Source organism: Gopherus evgoodei, unplaced genomic scaffold (genome assembly GCF_007399415.2).
Source record: "Gopherus evgoodei ecotype Sinaloan lineage unplaced genomic scaffold, rGopEvg1_v1.p scaffold_39_arrow_ctg1, whole genome shotgun sequence".
Lineage (NCBI taxonomy): Eukaryota > Metazoa > Chordata > Testudines > Testudinidae > Gopherus > Gopherus evgoodei.
This window is the reverse complement of record NW_022060060.1, coordinates 2,340,951-2,365,334: the sequence shown is the minus strand read 5'-3', so window position 1 is coordinate 2,365,334 and position 24,384 is coordinate 2,340,951. Positions and strand designations below refer to the sequence as shown.

The 24,384-nt window shown below is 52.8% G+C and overlaps 1 long non-coding RNA gene and 2 gene segments (V, D, J or C); all 3 read left to right on the top strand.

The window, feature by feature from the left end:
* The first annotated feature begins 1,300 nt into the window (after window positions 1-1,300).
* LOC115642340 lies at window positions 1,301-4,742 on the top strand. The segment is given in 2 exon segments: window positions 3,771-3,899; window positions 3,984-4,742. Coding segments are annotated over 2 exon segments (534 nt in total).
* A 4,313-nt stretch (window positions 4,743-9,055) lies between these two features.
* LOC115642278 lies at window positions 9,056-10,721 on the top strand. The segment is given in 3 exon segments: window positions 9,056-9,570; window positions 9,706-10,025; window positions 10,584-10,721. Coding segments are annotated over 3 exon segments (498 nt in total).
* Window positions 10,722-12,509: 1,788 nt separating this feature from the next.
* LOC115642376 lies at window positions 12,510-23,559 on the top strand. The gene is made up of 6 exons (XR_003998184.1): window positions 12,510-13,024; window positions 13,107-13,679; window positions 20,878-21,114; window positions 21,852-21,912; window positions 22,580-22,659; window positions 23,313-23,559. It is a non-coding gene; the product is annotated as an uncharacterized LOC115642376 (long non-coding RNA).
* The last annotated feature ends 825 nt before the right edge of the window (window positions 23,560-24,384 follow it).

Sequence of the window (24,384 nt, the reverse complement as noted above, 5' to 3'; positions counted from 1 at the left end):
TGGTGCCACCAGCGTGTGAAGGACTCGGCTTTTGTGGGGCTGCAGAGAGAGGTCAGGGCCGGGGCAGGAAACATGGGAGGGCAGCAGACCCGGTGTTCTTTGCTGCACACCTGCCCTTCTGGGCTAGCAGCGAGCTTCCTCTCCCCCTGACCCAGCCTCTAGGGGGCAGCATCCTGCTCTGCACTGCGCTCCCTGACTTATAATATAACATATATGGAGATATACCTGACTCATAGAGCCCAAAGGGTCCCTGACGGGTCACTGAGTCCATCCCCCTGCTTTACTAGCAGAACTAAATACTGATTTTGCCCAGCACCTGCGCTTCCATTTAGGCGACCTAGGCAGTCGCCTAGGGCACCAGGATTTGAGGGGGGCGGCATTTTGCCGTTCTCGGAGGCAATTTGGAAGTGGAGGGTCCTTCTGCACTCGGCTCTTCAGTGACAATTCTGCAGCGGGTCCTTCACTCGCTCAGGGACCGCCGCTGAAGTGCCCCAAAGACTGGGAGCGCGGAAGGACCCCCCCTGCCACAGAATTGCTGCTGCTGACCGGGAGTGTGGAAGAACCCCTGCCTAAAGCACCAAAAGCCCTGGCGCTGCTCCTGATTTTGCCGTAGAACCCTAAATGGTCCCCTCAAGGATTGAGTTTATAACTCTGGGTTTAGCAGGCCAATGCTTAAGCCACTGAGCTATCCCTCCCCCCAAGATGAGTCCCAGCTAGCCTCTAGGGGGTGTGAGGATTCAGCATTTCTGTGTTGCATCCTGGGTCCCAGGAGAACTGGATGGATTCCAAGCAGTGGCACGGGCAGCCCAAAGGGGACAGGTTCATATGTGACTAGCTACTGGCAGATCTGACCTGCCCCCTTGGCTGCCCCCGCTACTGATGAAACCCAGGTGTCCTGAAACATAGCCCAGTGACTGCACCAGTAGGGCAGGGATATGGTTTTTCCAGTGTAGGAAATTCAGGTTAGGCTCCCAGATCCTGATTGGTGAGTTCCTGAAGAAAAGAGCTGGTTTCACAGGCAGCCGCTTTCACTGGCTTCAGTGCATCTTTAACTGCGGTACCTGCTCGGTTTTCTGGTCCTGTTAGAGGTAACAGTGAAAACTGGGCAGGTGAAATGTCAGCACCCACCAGTGAGTGAGAATAGCCCCACCTCCCTGGGAAGGATGTTAATCAATAGCTCAGCATGGCAGAGGCGGGGTTTTCCCAGTACTATTTTAAATGAGGAGGAGATATGTAAATTACGCCGGTGCAGTGACTCTCTGTCCCGGTTGTTTCCACCCGCCCCTGACCCTGCGGCTCGCAGAGAAGCTCTGTCCGCGCAGGGAGCCGCTTGTGCCCGTCCCCAGCCCGAGGACGGGCCGCAGACGCGCAGAGACGATGCTGTGGTGGCTGCATTTTGCTTTCATCGCAGCAGCGTCCAAAGGTGCTTGGAATGGGGGCTTGAGGGCGGTTGTTAATTTGATGGTTGATACTGCTTGACTGGAGCGGGGGAGGGGAGATTCCCCGGGAATAAATTGGGACAAGCGGATTTTGTTTCCGGTTTCATACCATGTATTTGTCTCGTTTCAGAGGCGGCGGCTGAAAACCCCCAAAGGGTTTTTATTTTTCGCATAAATGTTTTAGGGAGACCGGAAGTTTCTCCTCTTACACTAGAATGTGGCCAAAGCTGCCGCCTTTGCCCAGACCTGGCCCGAGGAGATTGTTCCCACCCGCTCTCACGCCCCCAACCCGGTTTGTTCCCCAGGGGCCCAGGGCCAGGCGCGGCTGGTGGAGTCCGGGGGCGGGGCTGCGAACCCAGGCGGCTCCAGGCGGCTCTCCTGCACCGGCTCCGGATTCGCTTTCAGCAGCTACACCATGTTCTGGTACCGGCAGGCCCCCGGGAAAGGGCTGGAATGGGTGTCCTGGATCATCAGCAGTGGCGGCAGCACGGATTACACTAACGCAGTGAAAGGGCGATTCACCGTCACCAGAGACAACGCCAAGAACCAGCTGTCTCTGCAGATGAGCCGCCTGGGACCCGAGGACACCGCCCGGTATTTCTGCGCTGCTAGGGACACAGTGACGCGAAGCCGGGCTGAGCTCTGACAAAAACTCGCTGCGTTCAGCCCAGAGGATTCGGGAGGGTCACATGACTAACATCACCCCCTGAACTCCCGTGTCCCTGAGCCACTCCCCATAACCGGCCTCTCACCCACCCCCTGCAGCCTCTGGATGCCGTCCTCGTGCAGTGTGGTGCACGCCGGAGGGGCAGGGTGTGTGCCCGTGCCCGGAGCGGTTGTTCTCAAAGCATAGGGCAGGGATACACCCCAGACACCCGGGTCTCAGAGCCGGGAACCGACCTGACCTCTGCTGGGTTCACGAGCAATGTTGCTGGCCTCTGAAACGGAAACCGCCTAAGCTGCTCCAAGTACTCGGGAGAATTCAGGGGAAACTTCTGTGACCGGGAGTCGGGGGAGACACGCTGAAGTTACTCTGTCAGGGTAAAGTGCCAAGAATGAGACAGACAATCCTCCGAACTGCTGTATATTCCAATACTTGGTGAATCTAAAACAGCTTCTATAATTTCTTACTGGTTACCGAGAAGTCAAAACACACAGTTCCCTTAAAGTATCAGAGGGGTAGCCGTGTCAGTCTGGATCTGTAAAAGCAGCAAAGAGTCCTGGGGCACCTTATAGACTAACAGACGTTTTGGAGCATGAGCTTTCCTGGGTGAATACCCACTTCCTCAGATGCATGTATCTGAGGAAGTGGATATTCACCCACGAAAGCTCATGCTCCAATACGTCTGTTAGTCTATAAGGTGCCCCAAGACTCTTTGCTGCTTTTACAGTTCCCTTAAAGTAACCCAGCCTCAGGCCTCCACCCAGACGCCCAAGTCAAATAGGATGAGATTACTAAAAATCTTATTCATTTTATAAAAAAGTTCTACCAGTCCCAAAGGATCCGAACATTACCTCTCAGGTCAATGAATATTCTAGATCTTAGGCAAGTACACGCTCATCAGGGCTGGCTCCAGGCACCAGCGAAGCAAGCAGGTGCTTGGGGCAGCCACTCCAGAGCAGGGCGGCAATTCGGGGGAGGGTCCCTCACTCCCCTAGGAGCAAAGGACCTCCTGCTGAATTGCCACAGATCGCAATTGCCATCGCAGCTTTTTTTTTCTCTTTTTTTGGCTGCTTGGGGCGACAAAGCCCCTGGAGCCAGCCCTGAGGCTTATAGCTAATTCTTACTAACTAAACTAAAATGTGTTACAAAGGAGAAGAGAGTATTGATTGAAAGATCAGAATACACACAGAGATGAGTACAGTTGTGAGCTCGAGTTCATAGCAGAGATGGTGGGCTTTGTAGGTGCAGAGTTCTCTCAGAATTAGTCCATAGGTAATGGTCCCACTGGCAGCGGGTGGGGAGCCTACTCCAGGAGAGGACCTGTGCCAAACGCTGGCTCTCGTGCATCCCAGGCTGGTAAGAAAATGCCCAGTTCCGAGCTGAATAATACAAAGGATCCAGCGGGAGCGCCCACTAGTCCCTGCGGGTAGAATTGGCAACTCCAGAGCGATAATGAAAAGCCTGACTGAAAACACAAACACCTTGACCGGGAGATTTGTTTCTGCTGTGGGGGAATTATCCCTGGCTTCCCTGGCTCACACTCTCGGTGCAGATGTATCTGGTAAAGATGAGCAGCGACACAAATGCAAATGTTGATTTGTCTGTCCTTAAAGAAGGGAGCAAATGCAAATAAAACGACAACATTTCCTGTCACACCCCCACCCTGAAGGAGACAGAAGCTGCAGCCCCATGTGTCTGCAGTGAACACCCACAACTCCCACTGGGGAATTCACTCCGAACTTAGCGGAAGATGCTCCTCTGGCTGCATGTTGCTCTCATGGCGGCACTTCCGCAAGGTGATTTCTGGCCCTAAGAGATGTAGGGAGGGGAGCTCAGTGTTACGGTTACGAGGCTAAGACTGTTCTCTGTTATGTCCTCAGGGGCCCATTCGCAGGGTCAGCTGGTGGAGTCTGGAGGAGACGGGAAAATGGCAGGAGATTCTATCAACATCTCGTGTAAAGCCTCCGGGTTCACCTTCGGTGATTACTGGATGCACTGGTACCGACAGGGTCCCGGGAAAGCACCCGAGTGGGTGTCCGGCATTAGCTATTGGGCCGGAACCGACAAGAGATACGCTGAGTCCGTGAAAGGGCGATTCACCATCTCCAGAGACAACCCCAATAACCTGCTGTATCTGCAAATGACCGGCCTGAGACTCGAGGACGCAGCGGTGTATTACTGTCATAGAGACACAGTGACTGGCAGGAAATCTAACCATGTACAAAAACATCCCCTTTGCCGGCATTGCCCAGGGGAAGGGTCAGACAGATACAGAATTGAATCAAGGAGAAAAAATCCCCAGCCCTGTAGTCATCACGCAGGAAACTATAATTTTTGGAGCCCGGTGAAGGCTGCAAAGACACGCTAAGGCTGAGGCACATTAGGAAAGCTGCAGCTCCTGCTCCTATCCCTTCCAGCTTCCACAGCAAATGAGGATCCTACAGACAACAGTGCCCTTCATTGCCCGGTCCCACCTCATTCCCCAGCGGGTCCCTTCTGTGCACTGTCTGAGGCAGGGGTCCGCTGGAAAAAATAGTGCGTGGAGTCTTGTGTCATTACCGACAAGGGGGCAGAATTACGATTCCATGCACAACCTTAGCTCTGGGATCTCCTATCTTTTGAGGGCTTGACTTTGCCACCTTAATATTCTATTAGAGTAGTTTTTTTTGTGTAATTTCCTACCTGTGTAAAAAAAAAATCCAAAGCTATTATCTTATAGAACCCCATTGACCCCACCACCTAAGTCTTCAGCAGAGTTGGAAATTTCAGATTTGCGCACTTCTCTCAGCACACGCCTCCGTCTGGGTGACCAGCGTGCACGTGCTGTCCCGCTCCCTGCCGGTAGGGGCCAGCACGCCTTGTCTGTAGTACACATGCCCACCCCTCAGTTATTACTCTGTCTTCTAGCCTAGTACCTACCACTAGAGGGCAGCACGGGTTCGCTTTGGTGCCCCCCCATCAGCGTGAAACCTCATTGGCTGCTGGAATATCCGACACTGCCCCCTTCATTAGCCCCTGGTGGTGGAACAGGAGATTCAGCCCTGGCCAGGAGATACATTATTAGGGATTTAGACTTTAGAATTTTTTCCCCTGCTAGGAGATCTCAAGGTTAACAGCACTGAATGCCTGGTCATTAGCTCACAAGAGCACTTTGTAAAGGCAAAGGCAGGAGAAGTGGCCTTGTCATTCTGTAGTAGAAAACATTGAAACCGACCCACTCAGTGGTAGCCCAGAATGTCCGGGGTTTCTAGACAAGTCCTCGTCCCTCAGCGATATGTCTCTGGCTGCACACTCAACACGGGCAGAACAAGAAAGAGACACATTTGGGGACATGCTGCTATTGCAAAGGGGGTGTTGGAATACCCTCCTTCCCTCTTGTCAGATGGAATTGACACTCGCCTATCAGGCTACAGGAGATGCAGGCTGCTTAGCTGCGTTTCCTGTTCCAAACCAAGCATCACATGTTCCTGACCTTGGAGTTCCCAGAGAGAAACACTGCAGCCTTCGGTATGTCTGCAATTACCATCTAACTCCCTGCTCCAAATTCTCATTATCCTTCCAAGTAGCCAGGAACTATGACCGCCTGGTTGGATCAGGCGTGAGAATTATTTGCTTCTTATGGAAAAGGAGCAAAAACTATATTTTTCTAGCAATTGGGACTATACTGTACGATCGTGTTGTGAAGGTGACTATTAAAAGGATGATGTCACTTCCTTTCTGAAGTGTTGATCACTCAGACCTGGAGCTTAGTTATCTCTGCTGGCTCAGATCAAGTGTTCTATCTATCCTCACACACCCCCTCTATCTATCTATCTAATTCACTTTCTTTCTTTTTTTTCTTTCCACAATCGAATCCATACAATGTTCCATGATTATTAGCTTATCTATTTCTGTGTTTCTAATCCTCCACTAGCTATTCATCCATTGTTTTTTCACTGTATCATCTCTCTGTCCATCTGCAATTTCCCTTCTATTGTATTCTCTCCCCATCTGTACTTCCCCCCACTGTATTAGCCGGCAACTTGTCTTTCTTCCTCTGTTGCTTATATGACCCTTTTCACCCTGGTGAGAGTCCATAGGTATGAACAATGATCATTGTGGGTTTCCATCAGGTGCCCAGTCCCAGATGCAGCTGGTCGAGTCCGGGGCTGCTTTTAGAAATGAAGAGGAGTCAAGTGAGAATAATCAAAGCAAAGCTAATAAAACAGGAATAAAACCAACAACAACTGATCCTAAAACAGCCAAACGCTAAGGAACACAACCCCTCAAACACACCCCGGCACTTTCTAACCAGCAGCAACACACTGTACTGATAGGAGTCCCCCGTGTTTTTAACTCACTTTAATTCACTTGTAAGTTTTCAGGGGCACAGCTTGTGAGAGAGAGAGAGAGAGAGAATTTATAACAAACAACGCCCTTCCACACACTTTTAAACATGAAAATGGAAGATCATTTATTTGACAGCAGCGAGCGAATTGTAGTTTCTCAAGATGCCCAATCGGCAGGACCGGCGCCAGGGTTTCTCGCGCCCTAGGCACACGGCTATTTCGCCTCTCTCCACGCTGATCCCGCGACTCTGGTGGACCTGCCGCAATCATTCCTGCGGCAGGTCCACCGGAGCCGCCTGCCGCCGCCCGCATAATCCTGGCACCCTAGGCAATTGCCTAGGCTGCCTAAATGGTAGCGCCGGCCCTGCCAATCCGTAGCTTAGGGAAGGGAGGATTGTGTATTTGTGAAGAGGCAGGAGGGATGTGTGTGTTTAGTGTGGACAAGGAAGTGTGTGTTTTTCATTCTTATTAATGGGTGGCCATGAAGACTGCGGGGGGAGGCCGGAAATCTGGGATTAACAATCAGCTGAATTGAAAATTAAAAATGGCCTCCTCTACAGGAGGAGGTTAGCAGCACACGTGGTTAAATGGCACTCTTTTGCAACTAGTGAGGACAAGGCTAGAGAGGCTCACACACACACACACACACACACACACACACACACACACACACACACACACACACACACACACACACACACACACACGTCTGTGTGAGGGAAGAGACTAGCATGCACTCAAAGGGAGGGAGAGAGATCCAGAGTCAGTGGAGCCCTGTATGCGGGAGGGGAGTGGATATTCACCCAGGAAAGCTCATGCTCCAATACCTCTGTTAGTCTATAAGGTGCCACAGGACTCTGTCGCTTTTTACAGATCCAGACTAACAGGCTACCCCTCTGACAAATTACAAGAGTGTGGAAAACTCGGGCCCTGAGATTTTCAGAGCCCATCAGAGATTTCTGGGGTTGTGAGCTCTGAGGCTGAAGGGGAGAGATTTGATGCTATCTTATCTCCTCTTAAAAATGCTGAAGTATTTCCTCGCTGCCCTGACCCTGGCACCAGGTGAGTGTTTGTCTCTCTGGGGCGATGTTTGCATGGCGGGGATAGGGCAGGGAGATCCTTCGCTCCCGGGAGCAGCTGGTTCAATGCTTGTTTGGATTCTCCCATCCTTTTCTCTAAGGGCGCTTACCGAGCTGCAGCTGGTGGCCTCCGGTCCTGGGGTGGGGAAGAGCTCGGAGTCCCTCTCACTCACCTGCACTGTCTCTGGTGAATCCATCACAACTAGTGGCTTTAGAGGGCATTGGTATCGGCAGGTCCCAGAGACCGGACCGGAGTGGCTGGGTCTGATATACTGGGATGGGGATACGCGCTACGCCCTGTCCCTCCAAGGCAGAACCAGCATCTCTGCAGACACCGCCAAGAACCAGTTCTCCCTGCAGCTCCGGTCGCTGACAGCTGCAGACACCGGCACCTATTACTGCGCTGGAGAGACACAGTGACAAAGGCACAGGGAGGTCTGGGACAAAAAATGAGCGGCTTAAAATGGTAACTGGGTCCATGCAGGCCGATAGACAGCCCCAGGGAGGGAAATGCCGCAGGCAGGGTAAGAAGGGCTTGTTTTGCTGTTGAACGGTGAAGACAGTTGAGAGAAAACAACAAAAGCAAATCAAGAAAAAAACAAACCCCAACCCACCTCCAACAGCAACAATAACAACGCAACAAATAAACCCAGAAGTAAGCACCAAAGCGGATAATCCATAAACAATAGGAAATAACTACACACCAAAACCGCAACGGCCAACACACAAATCAATTCCCAACACACAGAAATCAGTTAACAAACACCAATCAATAACAACGCTACAGAATTAACACCTTATCTTGAATGTTTATTTAAATTCACTTGCAACTCTTTTTAGGGGAACATATTTATTTAGAAGGCTCCAGATATAAAACTTACAACAAACATAGGCGAGTCTTAATCAGTTTTTCCACGAAAAAAACCCTCTGAAAGCCATAGAAGATCTGTTGCTTTACAGAATCAAGGAAACAGCAAATTTTCAACTTCTCCAGTGTCTAGGTCAGAGAGAGATGAAGAATTGTTGGGGAACAGAGAAGGAGGGGACTGGGGATTTCAAAGTAAGTGAAAGAAGCTAGGAGTCTGAGTCCCTTTGGGGTTTTATTGGGATTTGAGTGCCTAACTCCCTTAGGCAGCTTTGAAAATCCCAACCAAGATCACAAGCAGGGAGTGCGGGGGAAAGAGAAAGAGACATAGCCAGCCAGAGTCAATGTGTGTGATAGGAAACGGACCCAAACAAGCATGGAGAAAGTAAATAGGGAAGTGTTATTTACTCCTTCTCATAACACAAGAACTAGGGGTCACCTAATGAATTTCATAGGCAGCAGGTTTAAAACAAATAAAATGAACATTTTTCCCCCGCTCAAAGCAGTCCAGCTGTGGAACTCTTTGCTAGAGAAAGTTGTAAGGCCAAGACTCTAACAGGATTCCAAAAAGAGCTAGATAAGTTCATGGAGGTTAGGTCCATCAATGGCTATTAGCCAGGATGGGCAGGGATGGTGTCCCTGGCCTCTGCTTGCCAGAAGCTGGGAATGGGCGACAGGGGATGGGTCACTTGATGGTTACCTGGCATTGGCCACTGTCGGCAGACAGGATGCTGTGCTAGATGGATTCTTGGTCTGCCCCAGTCTGGCCGGGTGCTGCCTCTGTTGCTCTTTGTACCATACTAAGAACAGGGGGAAACCTCACGCTGGGAGCTGAGTTCCGAACAGCTGGATGAAGACGTGCAGCGTCTGGCTAGTTACCTGCCCCCCTTCTCTGGCAGGTTCTGGTGGCTCCGGCAGCAGCAGGCAAGGGAGACCGCTGGGGGCTCCCCTCCCAGACTGTTTGTGTAGGGTTCATACCCGAACCCTGCGCATCACACAGCGCGAACCTCGCTGTGACTGCCTCCTGCGAGCTAGAATTTGTTACAGGTGTCGGCGGAGGTTTGCAGCCAGAGGCTCACACTTCAGCGGACTCGCCACAGCTGTCCGAGCTCCGCTGGGTCAGCGGCTGGACTGGAGATATTTGAGACCTTGCAAATGATTAAATGTGTCTTCCTTGCGCTGGTCCTGGCGCCGTGTGAGTCTGTGTCTGTCTCTCTGTGTGACTGTTCGCATTTCTCTCTGTGTGTGGCTGGGGAGGGGCAGAGGGAGCCTTTGCTCTCTGGGCATCACAGTCAATGATTATTTTGGACTCTCCCACCCTTGTTTCTAGGCGCGCTTTCCCAGCTGCAGCTGGTGGCCTCCGGCCCTGGGGTGGGCAAAATCTCCGAGCCCCTCACACTGACCTGCGCTGTCTCCGGGTTCTCCATCACTACTCAGTATTACTACTGGTACTGGATCCGGCAGCCTCCTGGAGAAGGGCTGGAATCCATGGGATGGGTACATCCATATAATGGGGGTACCGGCTACGCCCCGTCTCTCCAAGGCCGGATCACCATCTCTGCAGACACCGCCAGGAACCAGTTCTCCCTGCAGCTCCGCTCGCTGACAGCTGCAGACACCGGCACCTATTACTGCGCCAGGGGAGACACGGTGACACAGAGACAGGGGGGCTGGGACAAAAAGGGGCCCAGTCACGCTTCGCCTGCCGGAGAGAAAGCACCTGACTTTGCCTCTGCGGTTCGCCCCCTCCCGCTGTCACTTGAAGGAGACGCTTTGTCAGAGGCCACCAGGAAACTGGAGAGAAGGAGAGAAAGAGGAAGCACCTGCGCTTGGGAATGGGCAGGAGAGGGACTTTGTTACAGGCGTCTGGCAGTTTTGGAAACCCCAGTCTAGGCCTGAAATTGCAACTGAATCTCCTGTCCGCTGAACTGGGGAGCTGAGGTTCTGGGGTCCCCTCTGACAAATGACTGGCTATTTCCTGGCAGCGCTAGCCGTGTGTGTGTGTGTGTGTGTGTGTGTGTCAGTCAGACCATTTGTGGGTATGTTTCCACCAGTGTGTGACGAGCAGTGTTAATTCCTATTTGCGTGAGAGCATTTAGGTAACGGAGTCTTTGTGCATGGACCTAGGTCCTTCCCTTCCTGGAGCGGGCGGTCGTTATATTATTATTTGGGAATCTCCTGCCCGTTTTTACAGGTCCTCTTTCCCAGCTGCAGCTGGTGAGTTCGGGCCCTGGCGTGGGGAAGGTCTCAGAGCCCCTCACACTGGCATGGGACGTCTATGGGGCATCCCTCGAGACCGGATTTTCCTGGTCGAGGTCCCGCGTGGATCGGACTGACGCACTGTGATGGGAAACACGGTCCGCTTCCCCAAAACACAACGAGTAGTCCAGAGGACCTCCCCCACTCCAAGAACCGAGTCTCTCTGCAGCTGAGCTCCCCTTACAGATTCAGACACCGCCACCAATTACTGTGAGACTGTTACAGAGCAAGTGTGACACACGCGCACACACACCATCTTACAGTCGGCCATCCACTCACACACACACAGCCACAACCCCCCCCCAGACACACACACACACACCATGTCATAGTCAGCCATCCACCCACCCACACGCAGCCACAACCATCCCACCCCACCTTCATAAAACCAGAGGGTGAGAAGGGACCGCAAAGGTCAGGGTGTTTATAGCTCATCTCGTTACCGGCTTGTAGAGTAAAACAGGCAGCCGGAGAGAGTAGGACAAACACGGACACTTCAGCACCCCACCTTGTCACAGAGTCCAAGCCCTCTCACAGGCAGACACAACCCCCAGCTCGCCTACAGTCACACTCACTCACACAGGCTGAATCTGTGTCATGGCGGAGCCTGGCACCTCTAGGCTCGTTGTGACAGCTGTGAAAGTACAAATGTTGCTTGTGCCCCAGCACCTCTTTCATTACAAATTAAGCACTGCACTCACACTCAACGAACACAGTATCAACCCCCTCCACATATTCACACCCAAATCCACAAAGTGTCTCACCCACAAACTCACACCCACAGTCACACCCACCCACGTGCAAAAATATCTCACCTACACCCCTCCCCAGTACCACTCAGCCTCCGACTGCCAGGGACTTGACAACAGGGGATAGACCCACTCGCTCATGGCCCAGCTCTGTTCATTCCCTCTGGGGCACTTGGCACTGGCCGCTGCCAGAAGACAGGATGCTGAGCTAGATGGACTTTTGGTCTGACCCAGATGTTCTCATGCTCACTCTCAGAAACACTCATCAACACCCGCAGAGTCTCATCCGCCTCCCCGACTCTTCTCAGCCTTTCCCCGGCATTACCCGGCTGTGCCCTGTTTACCCCCATCCCATCCCCTGGAGTGGGGCGTAAAGGGAGTGGTTCAAAGAGAGACAGGGCGCCTCTTTCTCAGCCACAAGTTATTGGAGTCACTGGCTAGACTTTTCTGGCCTGTGTGAAATAAGACGTGAGAGCAGATGGGCCCTCTAGTCTTAAAACCTACGAGAAATTATTTCTGTCTAGGCTTGGAAGGGTTCGATTTTTGTCACCAGCTGTTGGCAAATGTCTGATTTCTCTGTGCACAGAGGAAAACATGTTTCCATGAATAATCATCAAAATTTACACATAGGCAAAGTAAGAAAAATAGCCATTGAGAATTGATCAGCCGGCTATTTATTCTGAGGGGAAATGAGTCATTTCCCCCTAGTGTGCACGGGGGGAGGGCGAGGGGATCCACATCTCAGGGGCACGAAGAAGTGTGTTATTATTTCCAAGCGGGGGTGGGGGATTTGCACTCTTCGTAGCTTGTCCAGGCCCAATTTACTGCTCACCTCGGGGTCTCCTGCATCACTCCCTTCCCTACCCAAACTCCTCTTCTGCCCCCTTCCGCCCCCTCTGTCTCAGGGACTCCCCTGGCTCCTCCATGTTCTCCATCCCCACCTCCTCCCATGCCACGTTCTCCCCATATTTGCCTGATCTCACTGGCTCTGGGTGCCCCATTCCCTCCTCCCCCATGCCAGGGCCCCCCATTCTCTCCCCACCTATTCCCCCAGCGTGTGGACCCGCCCACGCCCCCAGCCTGGACCCACCTGCTCTTCCCCCCCTCCCTAGTGATGCGAAAGGGGCAGTAGCAGGGACAGGCAGGGGGCGCCCGGCCCAGTCACTCCAGAGACCCTCGGCCCAGCGCCTCTTAAAGAGACAGTGACAGAGGTTAGAACAATTGGCCGGTCCAGACCTCCGCTCAACCTCCGCCAGGGAGCAGCATCGCGCGCAGCTGGGGGCCACTGTTGTGTGTGTTGCAGGGGCTAGAGAGAGAGACTGCGCGTGCACACACAGATGGGGACACACGCAGTAAGATGGGCACACACACTCGGATCCAGAGGAGGACACACACACACACACACACAGATATAGGCAGGCGCGCACACACACACACAAACACAAAGGTACGAATAAACACACACACACTTTCCCACCCTAGCTCCGGATCCCCAGTTCAAAGAGAAGCGGCCTCACTCCCCGGCACTTCATTTCCCCCCAGAAGTCGAATCGGTGGCGGCGGTTCATTGTCTTTCCCCAGTGGTTACAGAAATGGGGGGATCTCTGTGGCTGTGTCTCTGCGCGCTGCCACTGTTCCCAGGTGAGCTCCGGGCGGAGGGGCCGGGGTCTGTCTAGGGGACTTTCATCGCCCCGTGACTGCCTCCCAATTCTCCCCCTTCTAGGTTCGGTGGCGGGGAACTCGCTAATCCAGATCCCGCCTTCCCTGCCAGCCACGGAAGGGCAGCGGGTGGAGATCAGGTGTCAATACAGCACCTCCTACACCAGCTATGCCCTGGACTGGTACCAGGAGCAGCTGGGGAAGCAGGCTCGCTTCCTAATCGGGAGGTTTTCCTACGGCTTGGAGCGCAAATCCAGTTTGGTGGCACCTCGGTTCTCCGCGCGGCTGGACACGGGAGCGAAGACTGTCAAGCTAACCATAGAGGGGGCGCAGCGGGCTGACTCGGCGGTGTATTTCTGTGCTCTCTGGGAGCCACCGTGCTGCAGAGCGCACCGGGCTCCGGACACAAACTGCCGCGGGAGCGCAGGTGTCTGAAAGGCGGTTCAGTGCCGTTCCAGCTCTCAGCCCAAGTCGGCACGTGGAGAGACGCTTCCGAGCTCCTGGAAAAGCGGTTCTGGAGGACGCAGGGAGATGAGAGGCGTGGCGGTCTAGCAGCTACGACACACGGAAGAAGCAACACGACCTGAATGTTAGAGACGGGCAGCTGAGGTGCAGAGGCCGAAGAGACGTGGCCTAGGTGACAGGGAGCGGGCAGGGCCAAGGAACTGGGTTGGGAACAGGGCCGGCTCTGGCTTTTTTGCTGCCCCAAGCAAATAAAAAAAAAGGGGGGGGGTCGGGTCTGTCAGAGCAGCAAAGGCGGGGGGGGGGGAACACGGCGCGGCTGGAGCCGCAAAGCTGGCGGGGGGGAACACCACCAAAACTGCAAGACTGGAGCAGCAAAAGGGGGAGGACAACGGCGCAGGCGGCAAAGCAGGGGGAAAACAAAACAAAAAACCCTACAGGGCGGCCGGAGCCAGGGGACTCCCCGTGCTGCAGAGTGGCCCTGGTGTAATAGGGGGGAAGGGGAGGGAGCGGGGGGGGAGAGAGAAGAGGGGTGCCCAGCGCTTCAGCGGGGGGCTCCCCACGCGGCCCCGACCGCCGCGCCGCCTGCCCGGAGGGCTGTAATGACAGAAACAGCTCCCGCTCCAGATTCCCCACTTCGGCTGCACTCAGCATGAGCACATGAACTGAGCATGCGCAGTAACCTTTGCTGTCGCCGCTGCCCTCTCTCTGCCCTCACTTCTGCGTACGATTTGCTGCCTCCTCTTTGGGGGGGGGGGGGGGTTAAAAGCACCAAGGGGGGCAAATAGCAGCGGGGGGGCTGCCAGGATCTGAGCAGGGGGAAAAAATTTACTGGCCAGGGGGGATCAAACTGCTGTAGGTAGCGGCGGGAGAGGGGCTGAAGAGGGAAAATCGGGGGTGGGGGGTGGTAGCCGGGGTTAAGCCCGGGGGGGGGAGACGCTGCCAGACCCTGTGTGGGGACAAACCCCCCGTTTAGGGAGGGGAGGGGGGGGAACAGCGACCCCTGGGGATGAGCCATCCGCTGTGCTCGCAAATCTGGGGGTGTCGGGGGCTGTGGGGGGGCAGAGGCTGTTTTCGTTCTGCTCCCAGGACGCTGCATGTCAGCCCCGGAGCAGGGGGCGGGTTCCCGGGGCTGGGCACAGACCTCCCAATTCCTACATTGTCAAAGCTCAGACACCGCAGCGCCTCTCTGTCCCACACACGTGTTGCGGGGCTGTTACTGCTCCAGCCAGGGGGCTGAATGCGGTGAGATATAGTACAGACCCCCCCCCCCTCCCTCAAACTCCGCCTCTCGCTTTGACTTTGTAAAAGTGTCTCTGTCAGTTTCTATGTCTATATGAAATCACTGCAGCTTCTTTCTCTTACACAACGTGCTGAGTTGCTAACTCCCTCCCAGAGCCCACGTGTCTGCACCCCCTGCTACACCCCAGCTCAGAGCCTGCCCCCCTCACTCAAACACCCAGCCCAGGACAAGGGCCCTGTTTACAACCCGGGAGCTGCCAGACGGGCACTGTCCAGCCCAGCCCTGTGCTGCCATCCTGCTTCTTCCCCTTCGGTGTGGGCCCATGCTGCACCATGCTACCCCCCTGCCCAGCACCCCCTGGCTCCCTACGCCCAGTGCCACACCACCCAGAGACCCCCCCACACCCTGCCCAGCACCCTCTGGCTCCCTACGCCCAGTGCCACACCACCCAGAGACGCCTCCACACACACCTGCCCAGCACCCCTCTGACTCCCTACGGCCAGTGCCACACCACCCAGAGACGCCTCCACACACACCTGCCCAGCACCCCTCTGACTACCTACACCCAGTACCACACCACCCAGAGACCCCCCCACACCCTGCCCAGCACCCCTCTGGCTCCCTACGCCCAGTGCCACACCACCCAGAGACCCCTCCACACCCTGCCCAGCACCCTCTGGCTCCCTACGCCCAGTGCCACACCACCCAGAGACCCCCCCACACCCTGCCCAGCACCCTCTGGCTCCCTACGCCCAGTGCCACACCACCCAGAGACGCCTCCACACACACCTGCCCAGCACCCCTCTGACTCCCTACGGCCAGTGCCACACCACCCAGAGACGCCTCCACACACACCTGCCCAGCACCCCTCTGGCTCCCTACGCCCAGTGCCACACCACCCAGAGACCCCCCAACCACACACCCCTGCCCAGCACCCCTCTGACTCCCTACGGCCAGTGCCACACCACCCAGAGACCCCCCAACCACACACCCCTGCCCAGCACCCCTCTGACTCCCTACGGCCAGTGCCACACCACCCAGAGACGCCTCCACACACACCTGCCCAGCACCCCTCTGACTCCCTACGGCCAGTGCCACACCACCCAGAGACCCCCCAACCACACACCCCTGCCCAGCACCCCTCTGACTCCCTACGGCCAGTGCCACACCACCCAGAGACCCCTCCACACACTCCTGCCCAGCACCCCTCTGACTACCTACGCCCAGTACCACACCACCCAGAGACCCCCCCACACCCTGCCCAGCACCCTCTGACTACCTACGCCCAGTGCCACACCACCCAGAGACCCCCCCCACACTCCTGTCCAGCACCCCTCTGACTACCTACACCCAGTGCCACACCACCCAGAGACCCCCCCCCACACCCCGACCCAGCACCCCTCTGACTCCCTACGCCCAGTGCCACACCACCCAGAGACCCCCCCACACTCCTGTCCAGCACCCCTCTGACTACCTACACCCAGTGCCACACCACCCAGAGACCCCCCCACACACCCTGGCCCAGCACCCCTCTGACTCCCTACGCCCAGTGCCACACCACCCAGAGACCCCCACACACTCCTGTCCAGCACCCCTCTGACTACCTACGCCCAATGCAACACCACCCAGAGACCCCCCCACACACACCCCTGCCCAGCACCCCTCTGACTCCCTACACCCAGTGCCACACCACCCAGAGACCCCCCACACCCTGCCCAGCACCCCTCTGACTCCCTACACCCAGTGCCACACCACCCAGAGACCCCTCCACACACACCCCTGCCCAGCACCCCTCTGACTACCTACACCCAGTGCCACACCACCCAGAGACCCCCCCACACCCTGCCCAGCACCCCTCTGACTACCTACGCCCAGTGCCACACCACCCAGAGACACCCACACGCACACCCCTGCCCAGCACCCTCTGACTCCCTATGCCCAGTGCCACACCACCCAGACACCCCACACACACACCCCTGCCCAGCACCCCTCTGACTCCCTACACCCAGTGCCAGACCACCCAGAGACCCCTCCACACACTCCTGCCCAGCACCCCTCTGACTACCTATGCCCAGTGCCACACCACCCAGAGACCCCCCACACACACCCCTGCCCAGCACCCCCTGACTACCTACACCCAGTGCGACACCACCCAGAGACCCCTCCACACCCTGCCCAGCACCCCTCTGGCTCCCTATGCCCAGTGCCACACCACCCAGAGACCCCCACAGACACACCCCTGCCCAGCACCCCTCTGACTCCCTACGCCCAGTGCCACACCACCCAGAGACCCCCCACACTCCTGCCCAGCACCCCTCTGGCTACCTACGCCCAGTGCCACACCACCCAGAGACCCCCACAGACACACCCCTGCCCAGCACCCCTCTGACTACCTACGCCCAGTGCCACACCACCCAGAGACACCCACACACACACCCCTGCCCAGCACCCCTCTGACTCCCTACGCCCAGTGCCACACCACCCAGACACCCCACACACACACCCCTGCCCAGCACCCCTCTGACTCCCTACGCCCAGTGCCACACCACCCAGAGACCCCCCACACACACTCCTGCCCAGCACCCCTCTGACTCCCTACGCCCAGTGCCACACCACCCAGAGACCCCCACAAACCCCCATGCCCAGTGCCCTCCCAGACCACTTCCCCACCCACTGAGAACCCCCCAACAGATCCTCTCACTGCCCAGTCACCCCCTAGCTGAAGACCCCCCATAGCCCTTCCACAACTGCACAGTGCCCTGCACTACCCCACCCAGAGCCCCCCCCACAGATCCCCTCACTGCCCCACCACAACTGCACAGTGCCCCGCACAGACACCCCACACTTCCCAGTGACACAACACACACAGATCTCCCCACGCCCCCACTGCCCAGCATCCCCCCAGACCCACTAGAGACCTACCCTCCCACATCCAGTGGTGAGCTGAAGCCGGTTCCCACAGCTCCAAGAACCGGTTGCTAAAATTAGACCTCCGTGGAGAACCGGTTGTTAAAGGGCCAGGAGGTGGGCAAAGAACTCCAGTCCGCAGGCTGGACCCAGGACCAGCGCTAGTGTTTTTAGCGCCCTAGGCGCATGGCCATTTGGCCGCCCTGCGCGCTGATCCGCGGCTCCACTGGAGCTGCCGCAGGCATGCCTCCGGGAGGTCCACCGGAGCCTAGGGCGCAGCGGACCGTCCACAGGAATGTCTGCTGCAGGTCCACCGGAGCCGCCTGCCACCCCACTCCCGGCAAAATGTCACCTCCCAATAATCCTGGCGCCCTAGACAATTGCCTAGGCCACCTAAATGGAAGCGCCGGCCCTGGCTGGACCATCCTGTTGCTCCCAGGATTCCCAGCTGGGGAGGCTGAGGGTCCCCCTGCCCTTCCCCCGCTTCAGCGTGTTCAGCCGCCGGCATCAGCTGGGCAGCTCAGCTGAGCTTGAGAGTGTCGTCACGCGCGCACACACACACACACACACACGCACACGCACACACACGCACACACTTCTCTCTCCCTGCTTTACTATCACTAGTTATGTTACTACAGGATGAAATGTAGACATCCCATAAAATAGCTAGTTCCACACTGTTCTTCAGACCTCAGATCACTGAAATGCAGCTTGGCATTTGAGATACTGTATGACTGTAGTACAGTTTGCGACATAACAGAAACCTTCCTCTCTCCAAGTTTACACCCCACCACACCCTTTAGCAATAACGTAACCATTAGACAGATTCTGAATCAGTCGTCTTTCTTCCCAATTTAGTTTTAACAAAAATGCTGCAACATAAGTAGCTATGGGAGATGGCAGTGCAACTACTAGGTATCAATGGGGGAAAAGTGTGCGAGTAATGTCCTGGATATACTGGCATGGCTGGCTTTAGGCCAGTTCAACCAATTCCCCTGAATCAGGCCCTGCCCCGGTTCGGTGTACCGGCAAGAGCGAGTGCGCTGTACTGGGGTGGTCCGGCTTCCCCAGGGGGCAATTTAAAGGGCTTGGGGCTCCCAGCAGGGGCTGGAGCCAGCCCTGCATCCCCTGCCCTATCTCCAGCCAACCACCCCCTGCCCTGTCTCCAGCCAACCCCTGCCACACACCCTTGCCTGAAGCCAGCCAGTCCTGCACTCCTCTGTCTCCAGCCCTGCCAACCCATGCCTCAGCCTCCTGTGGCCCTGCCTGAAGCCAGCCAGCCCACCCCACCCCACACATACCTATCTCCAGCCATCCCCACACCCCTTGCCCTGCCTGCAGCCAGACCCTTCCTCCAGTCAGACCCTGCCCTGCCTCCAGCCAGCCCCATGTCCACTGCTGCCCTGCAGTTCCCAGGGTAGTAACCCTGCACACCTGCTTCAATGAGGGGGGCAAGGAGCAGCTGGGACCCACACCTGTGTACACCCTAGGGTAACCAGACAGCAAGTATGAGAAATCGGGATGGGGCGGAGGGTAATAGGATCCTACATAAGAAATAGATCGGAAAATTGGGACTGTCTGTCCCTATAAAATCAGGACATCTGGTCACCCTAGTACATCCCCAGGGAGTGGCGGGGACCCACACATGTGAAACAGAGCTCATTTCTAGTTCAGACCCATCTGTTTAAAAAAGAACTTTAGGTAGGGTTAACATAAATCTCTATTTTCCCAGACATGTCAGGCTTTTTGGGTCTTAAATCGCCATCCAGGAAAATACGGACGTATGGTAACCCTACTGGTACAAAAAATACATACTGTGGCACATCCCTTAAATCAGAACTTGTTATAGGGAACCAGTTGCTAAGAAATGAATGGCTTTTTTTTACACTTTTTTTTTTTAGTCATCTCTGCCGGGTCCCTGCCAAAAATGTTCAAATTGAGCCCTGCACTTCCTAAAGCCAGCCCTGAACACCGCCCTAGTGTGGGGGTGAGAGCGCCTCCGGGATCCTGACATCCCAGCACTTTACACACCTTCCTGGAGTCTCTCAACCCCTCTTTTACACAGATCATTATTATACCTTGTCTTACAAACACCAAACACCATTACATGTGTACAAAGATAAATAATTCCTCTCCCCCCAATATATACAGTGTTGTGCTTCTGCATATAGTATCTATCTGGGATGAATATTGAGCTCCCAGCTCTTCAGGAATCAGTAAAGAGGCAGCTTCCAAGCCACATGTTGAATCCTATTGTAAACAGTATGGGTGACGCATGAGGCATTCTGAAGCAAGAGATAACTGGTAAAGTTTAAAGAAGATGCAGAAAAAAAGCTTTTCTTATGTTTTGTTTCTGTTGGATTTATTGTATTATGTATAGTAAGTGCTTAATATAAAAATTTGGTAGTAGGGTTTACAATGTTATAAGAAGAGTTTATGCTATTACCATTATCCAGTCAATTTGAACAGTACTATTTTGAATTAGTGATAATTCACAGAGAGAGAAAGAAGAAAGCTGAATTTAGAGAACAATTATTAACCAGATTCTTGGTTATTCACCAGCCACTTTGCTCCTGTCCACGGCACAAAGCACCATAAACCCAGTATAGTCTGGACAAGAGAATATTCACCTCAAATTGGCATCTGCTACACTCCCTGCACGTGTACCCCATTCCCAGTCACCACGAATCAGGATATAGCTGAGTGAAAAGGTGGCATGGCTGAAACATTTATCAGGCAATTGAAAACTGCTATAGAGTACAATAGCCCTGAGAACATCGCTTAATTCTGAGCACTGTGTCTGCAACGTGATGCAGGATTGGCCTGTTGCCATGGCACCATTGGCACCATTGTAAACTCAGTACTGACCTCAAGCCCCCTCCCATAGCAAAACGCCCTTGGACCTTTTCTGGATCCCACCAAAAAATATTAAAATCTGCTGCCCCAGTGCTACTTTCTTTCTACAGGAGACATGATGCAGTGAAATAATTTCCCTACATTCCATCAAACTCTGCATCACACATTTTCAGTATTTAAAAGACTCTCTCATAACTATTTGTCTATGTGAAGTCTCACAACAGTTCACAAATTTTAGAATTGCCTTTTGCTGCATTTATCTTGCCTGTGAACTCAGCTCTTACAGTCCTATTTTCACACGTCATTGCTTGTGTGTAGAAACTGATTCACAAATATTCAGTAAGTTTATTATATGGTGTCATCTTAGAACCTTCCCAAGTGCAAAAATCTTCTGCAACAATGAAGGCTTGGGCTGATGACCAGTGGCTGCAGAACTTTTGGATGGTCCACATTTCTGCATCTTTGTGCAAAACTCACCAAAATAAAAGCTGCACTGACAGTGGAGAAGAAAAAATAATTGTACTACGGGGATCTGCAACACCAGATTATTATTGGTCAGTCACTGTTCCCTCTCCTAAACTAAGATGGAATGGATTTCTTTAATGTAAGTAGTCACAACATATGGTTAAATATTTTATGATCAATATCCTGTTAAGAACTCAGCAGTCACAGATAATACCTGTCTTCTTTGGTAACTAAGGCACAGTATCCTGTCTGTTCCCCCAAACCAAAAGTGATCAGAGAAAAAACTTGCATGGAGCAGTCAATGGAGGTGTGAGACATACCTGCATACCTACAACCCTGGTGACAAGTTGAGGCAACTCCCCTACCCTCATTCACACCCACCTTAGCATTTAGAAAAATTCTAGTGGTGAAACTCTGATTGATATCTGATTGATATCCAAAATACTGAAGCAGACAAATTTCATTGTCAGCCCCCTGAAGGAACATCACCCATAGTAAGAAGTGATCCTCTCCTATTATCTAGCCTAAAGAAATTCCTGCAGTCATCGGTTTACCCATAAACAAATCTACTGTTCTCCCTTCAACCAATTCAACCTATTGCATATTTTCTCTACAAAACCATTTGCTCACTCTTAAGTAAGAATTCTTATGCATGCATAGACCCAAATTCTGCCTGAGTTAGAATCAGAGAATAGAATCATAGAATATCAGGGTTGGAAGGGACCTCAGAAGGTATCTAGTCCAACCCCCTGCTCACAGCAGGACCAATCCCCAACTACATCATCCCAGCCAGGGCTTTGTCAAGCCTGATCTTAAAAACCCTCTAAGGATGGAGATTCCACCACTTCCTTAGGTAACCACATCTACTCCTGACAGTTTCAAGACTGTGAGCTAAGATCATCAGTGAAGACTCAGGAGTTCAAGCTTCCTGGAGTGGGTGAGTTTCCTCATTTTCTCTCTCGGTTTCCTTTTCTAACTCAGGTATTAAACTGTAAAAATGTAACTCACTTTGTTTAGGCTCTCCGTGTGATGTAAAGATGGGGATAGGGACATGTTACATCTGGGACAAATAAAGGTGTCAGCTTGAAAGTGCTGTTTGACTCATTCCATTGGGCACACAATGAGTACATTGATCGAGTTACACAACCACCCCCCTCCAGAAGAGTAGAATTATCAGGGGGAAAACCCAGACAAGTAACCTCAATAAATGAGCATACCACAAGTAATGGGCAAATCTGGTAAAAGTACAGAAATACTAAAGCTATCCCTGGCTAACTGCATGAATAATAAAGAATCTTTACAATAACTGTATAATCATTTCTTAAATGGTTTGCATGCCTGTAATCATGGTGATTTCTTTATTGCTCCCAATTTCTATATTGTTTATCTGTGTGGTGTCTGTTTTTTTGATTTTCTTAGGCTGATATATAAGTACTTTTGCTGTGTGTAAAACAATTTAGATGGTGGGATCTAATTTCTTAAATAATCAAGTAACATTATGTTAGGATTGATTAGTTTAATTACATTAAAACGATTGATTAAAGACATTGCTGAGAATGAGGTGATACTGATATGTGTATGTTATAGGTGTTTCTCTATTTCAGATTCTTCAGATTTCCAGACAACGATTTTCTTCCAAAAAGTTGCACCAAGCAAAAAATTACCTCAATACACATAACGGCAAGTAAGTAGAATTTTTCCATGTGTTCCCATGGAGGGGAGGGCTAGCTCAGTGGTTTGAGCATTGGCCTGCTAAAGCCAGGGTTGTGAGCCTAATCCTTAAGGGGACCATTTATCGATCATGGCAAAAAAAAAAGAAAAGAAAAAGCAAGGCCAAAAAAAACTGTCAGGGACAGTACTTGGTCCTGATAGTGAAGGCAGGGGACTGGACTAAATGACCTAGTTCTGTGACATAAGTATATCCCCATATATTATTAAATATTACATATTTTTTCAAAACCCATTATCTTCAAGCAACTCTGCTTGTTTTTTTATTGACATTTTTTTGCTGTTACATTTACTGTCCTGAATCACTATGTCTATACATTGTTACAATCTTGTAGTGATCTTCTTATCTCTGATAACATTCATTCTTCATTGAGCGAATACAGCCAAAATTTGCAAGCCACAAATATTTCAGAATTATTCACATGCCTGCAATTTATTTATGTCTGTCATGTCACTGGCCTATGAATGATGTATTGTTTCTTTAGGTTTACCCTGCTTATGGGTTTGCAATGTACATCGCTTACCTTCTAACTCAACTTTGAGTCTTATATGCATTGATATGCCATGTTTGCACTTAAGTAACTGTTTTCTCTTGTAAACAATTCTCAGGGAAATCTTTTGAAGAAAAAATTGCAAATGTTTTGGCATACATAAGGAATAGCACATATCCTGAAGGAATGAATAAAGCAGGCAGAATGAACCTGCGTCGATATGCTGTCAACTTTTCATTGGAAGGTAAGGATTATTTGTTTTAAGATAGTACTGACACATAACACAGGAAACTTCAGCCTGTAAATGATGGTCATGATGTCCCAACACTGGGATTATTTGGAGTGTTAACCTTACCTTCAATGGGACTGGAATTTGGATCTCTATTTTTATAAAAAATTTCCAGAAAATCTGTGGTGCAACAAAAGGAGTGTGCTGTGCAGTTGTGTGAGAAATGAGTCTAAATTTTATTTAAAAAAAACTGATGACTTTGTTTCATTTCGTAATTATGTTATCCGGTCTGCTGCAAGCACCACCAACAATCACTATATGTTCAATGAGCAAAAACTTCTAACTATACACCAGGGCCACCCAGAGGATTCTGGGGCCTGTGGTCTCTGGTGGCAGGGGGGCCCTGCTTCAGCAGCAATTCAGCTGTGGGGTGTCCCTCTGCCCTAGAGGAAGGACCCCCCCACTGGCGAAGACCAAGAGTAGAAGAAGCTCTGGGGGCCCAGACCCCTCGAGAGTTTTCCAGGGCACAAGGAGCAAGTGAAGGACCCCGCTTCAAGGGCCCTGAAAAACTCTCGTGGGGGCTTGTGTGGGGCCCAGGGCAAATTGCCCCACTTGCCCCCCCCTCTGGGCAGCCCTGCTATACACTGAAATTTCCCCCTTGTACTCAAGGCATTATGAACCAGACTGTATATAGATGTCTTTGATAGGCATATGCCTTTTAATTAATTAATGGTTTTGCCAATAACCACTTATAGCTTAAGTTAAACACTGTTCCCGCACTCCAGCCCTGGCAGAAGCCACAAGGCAGCAGGGGAAGCCCCTATGCCTGACCCCATCTCCAGGAGACATGCCTGGTGGGGCAGGAGACTCCACAGCACCCTGCTCCTAGTCCCCTAAAGAACCACAGGATCCAGAACTCCACCATGGCCCTGGGACTGGAGGAGCTCTCACTCCTTTCTGC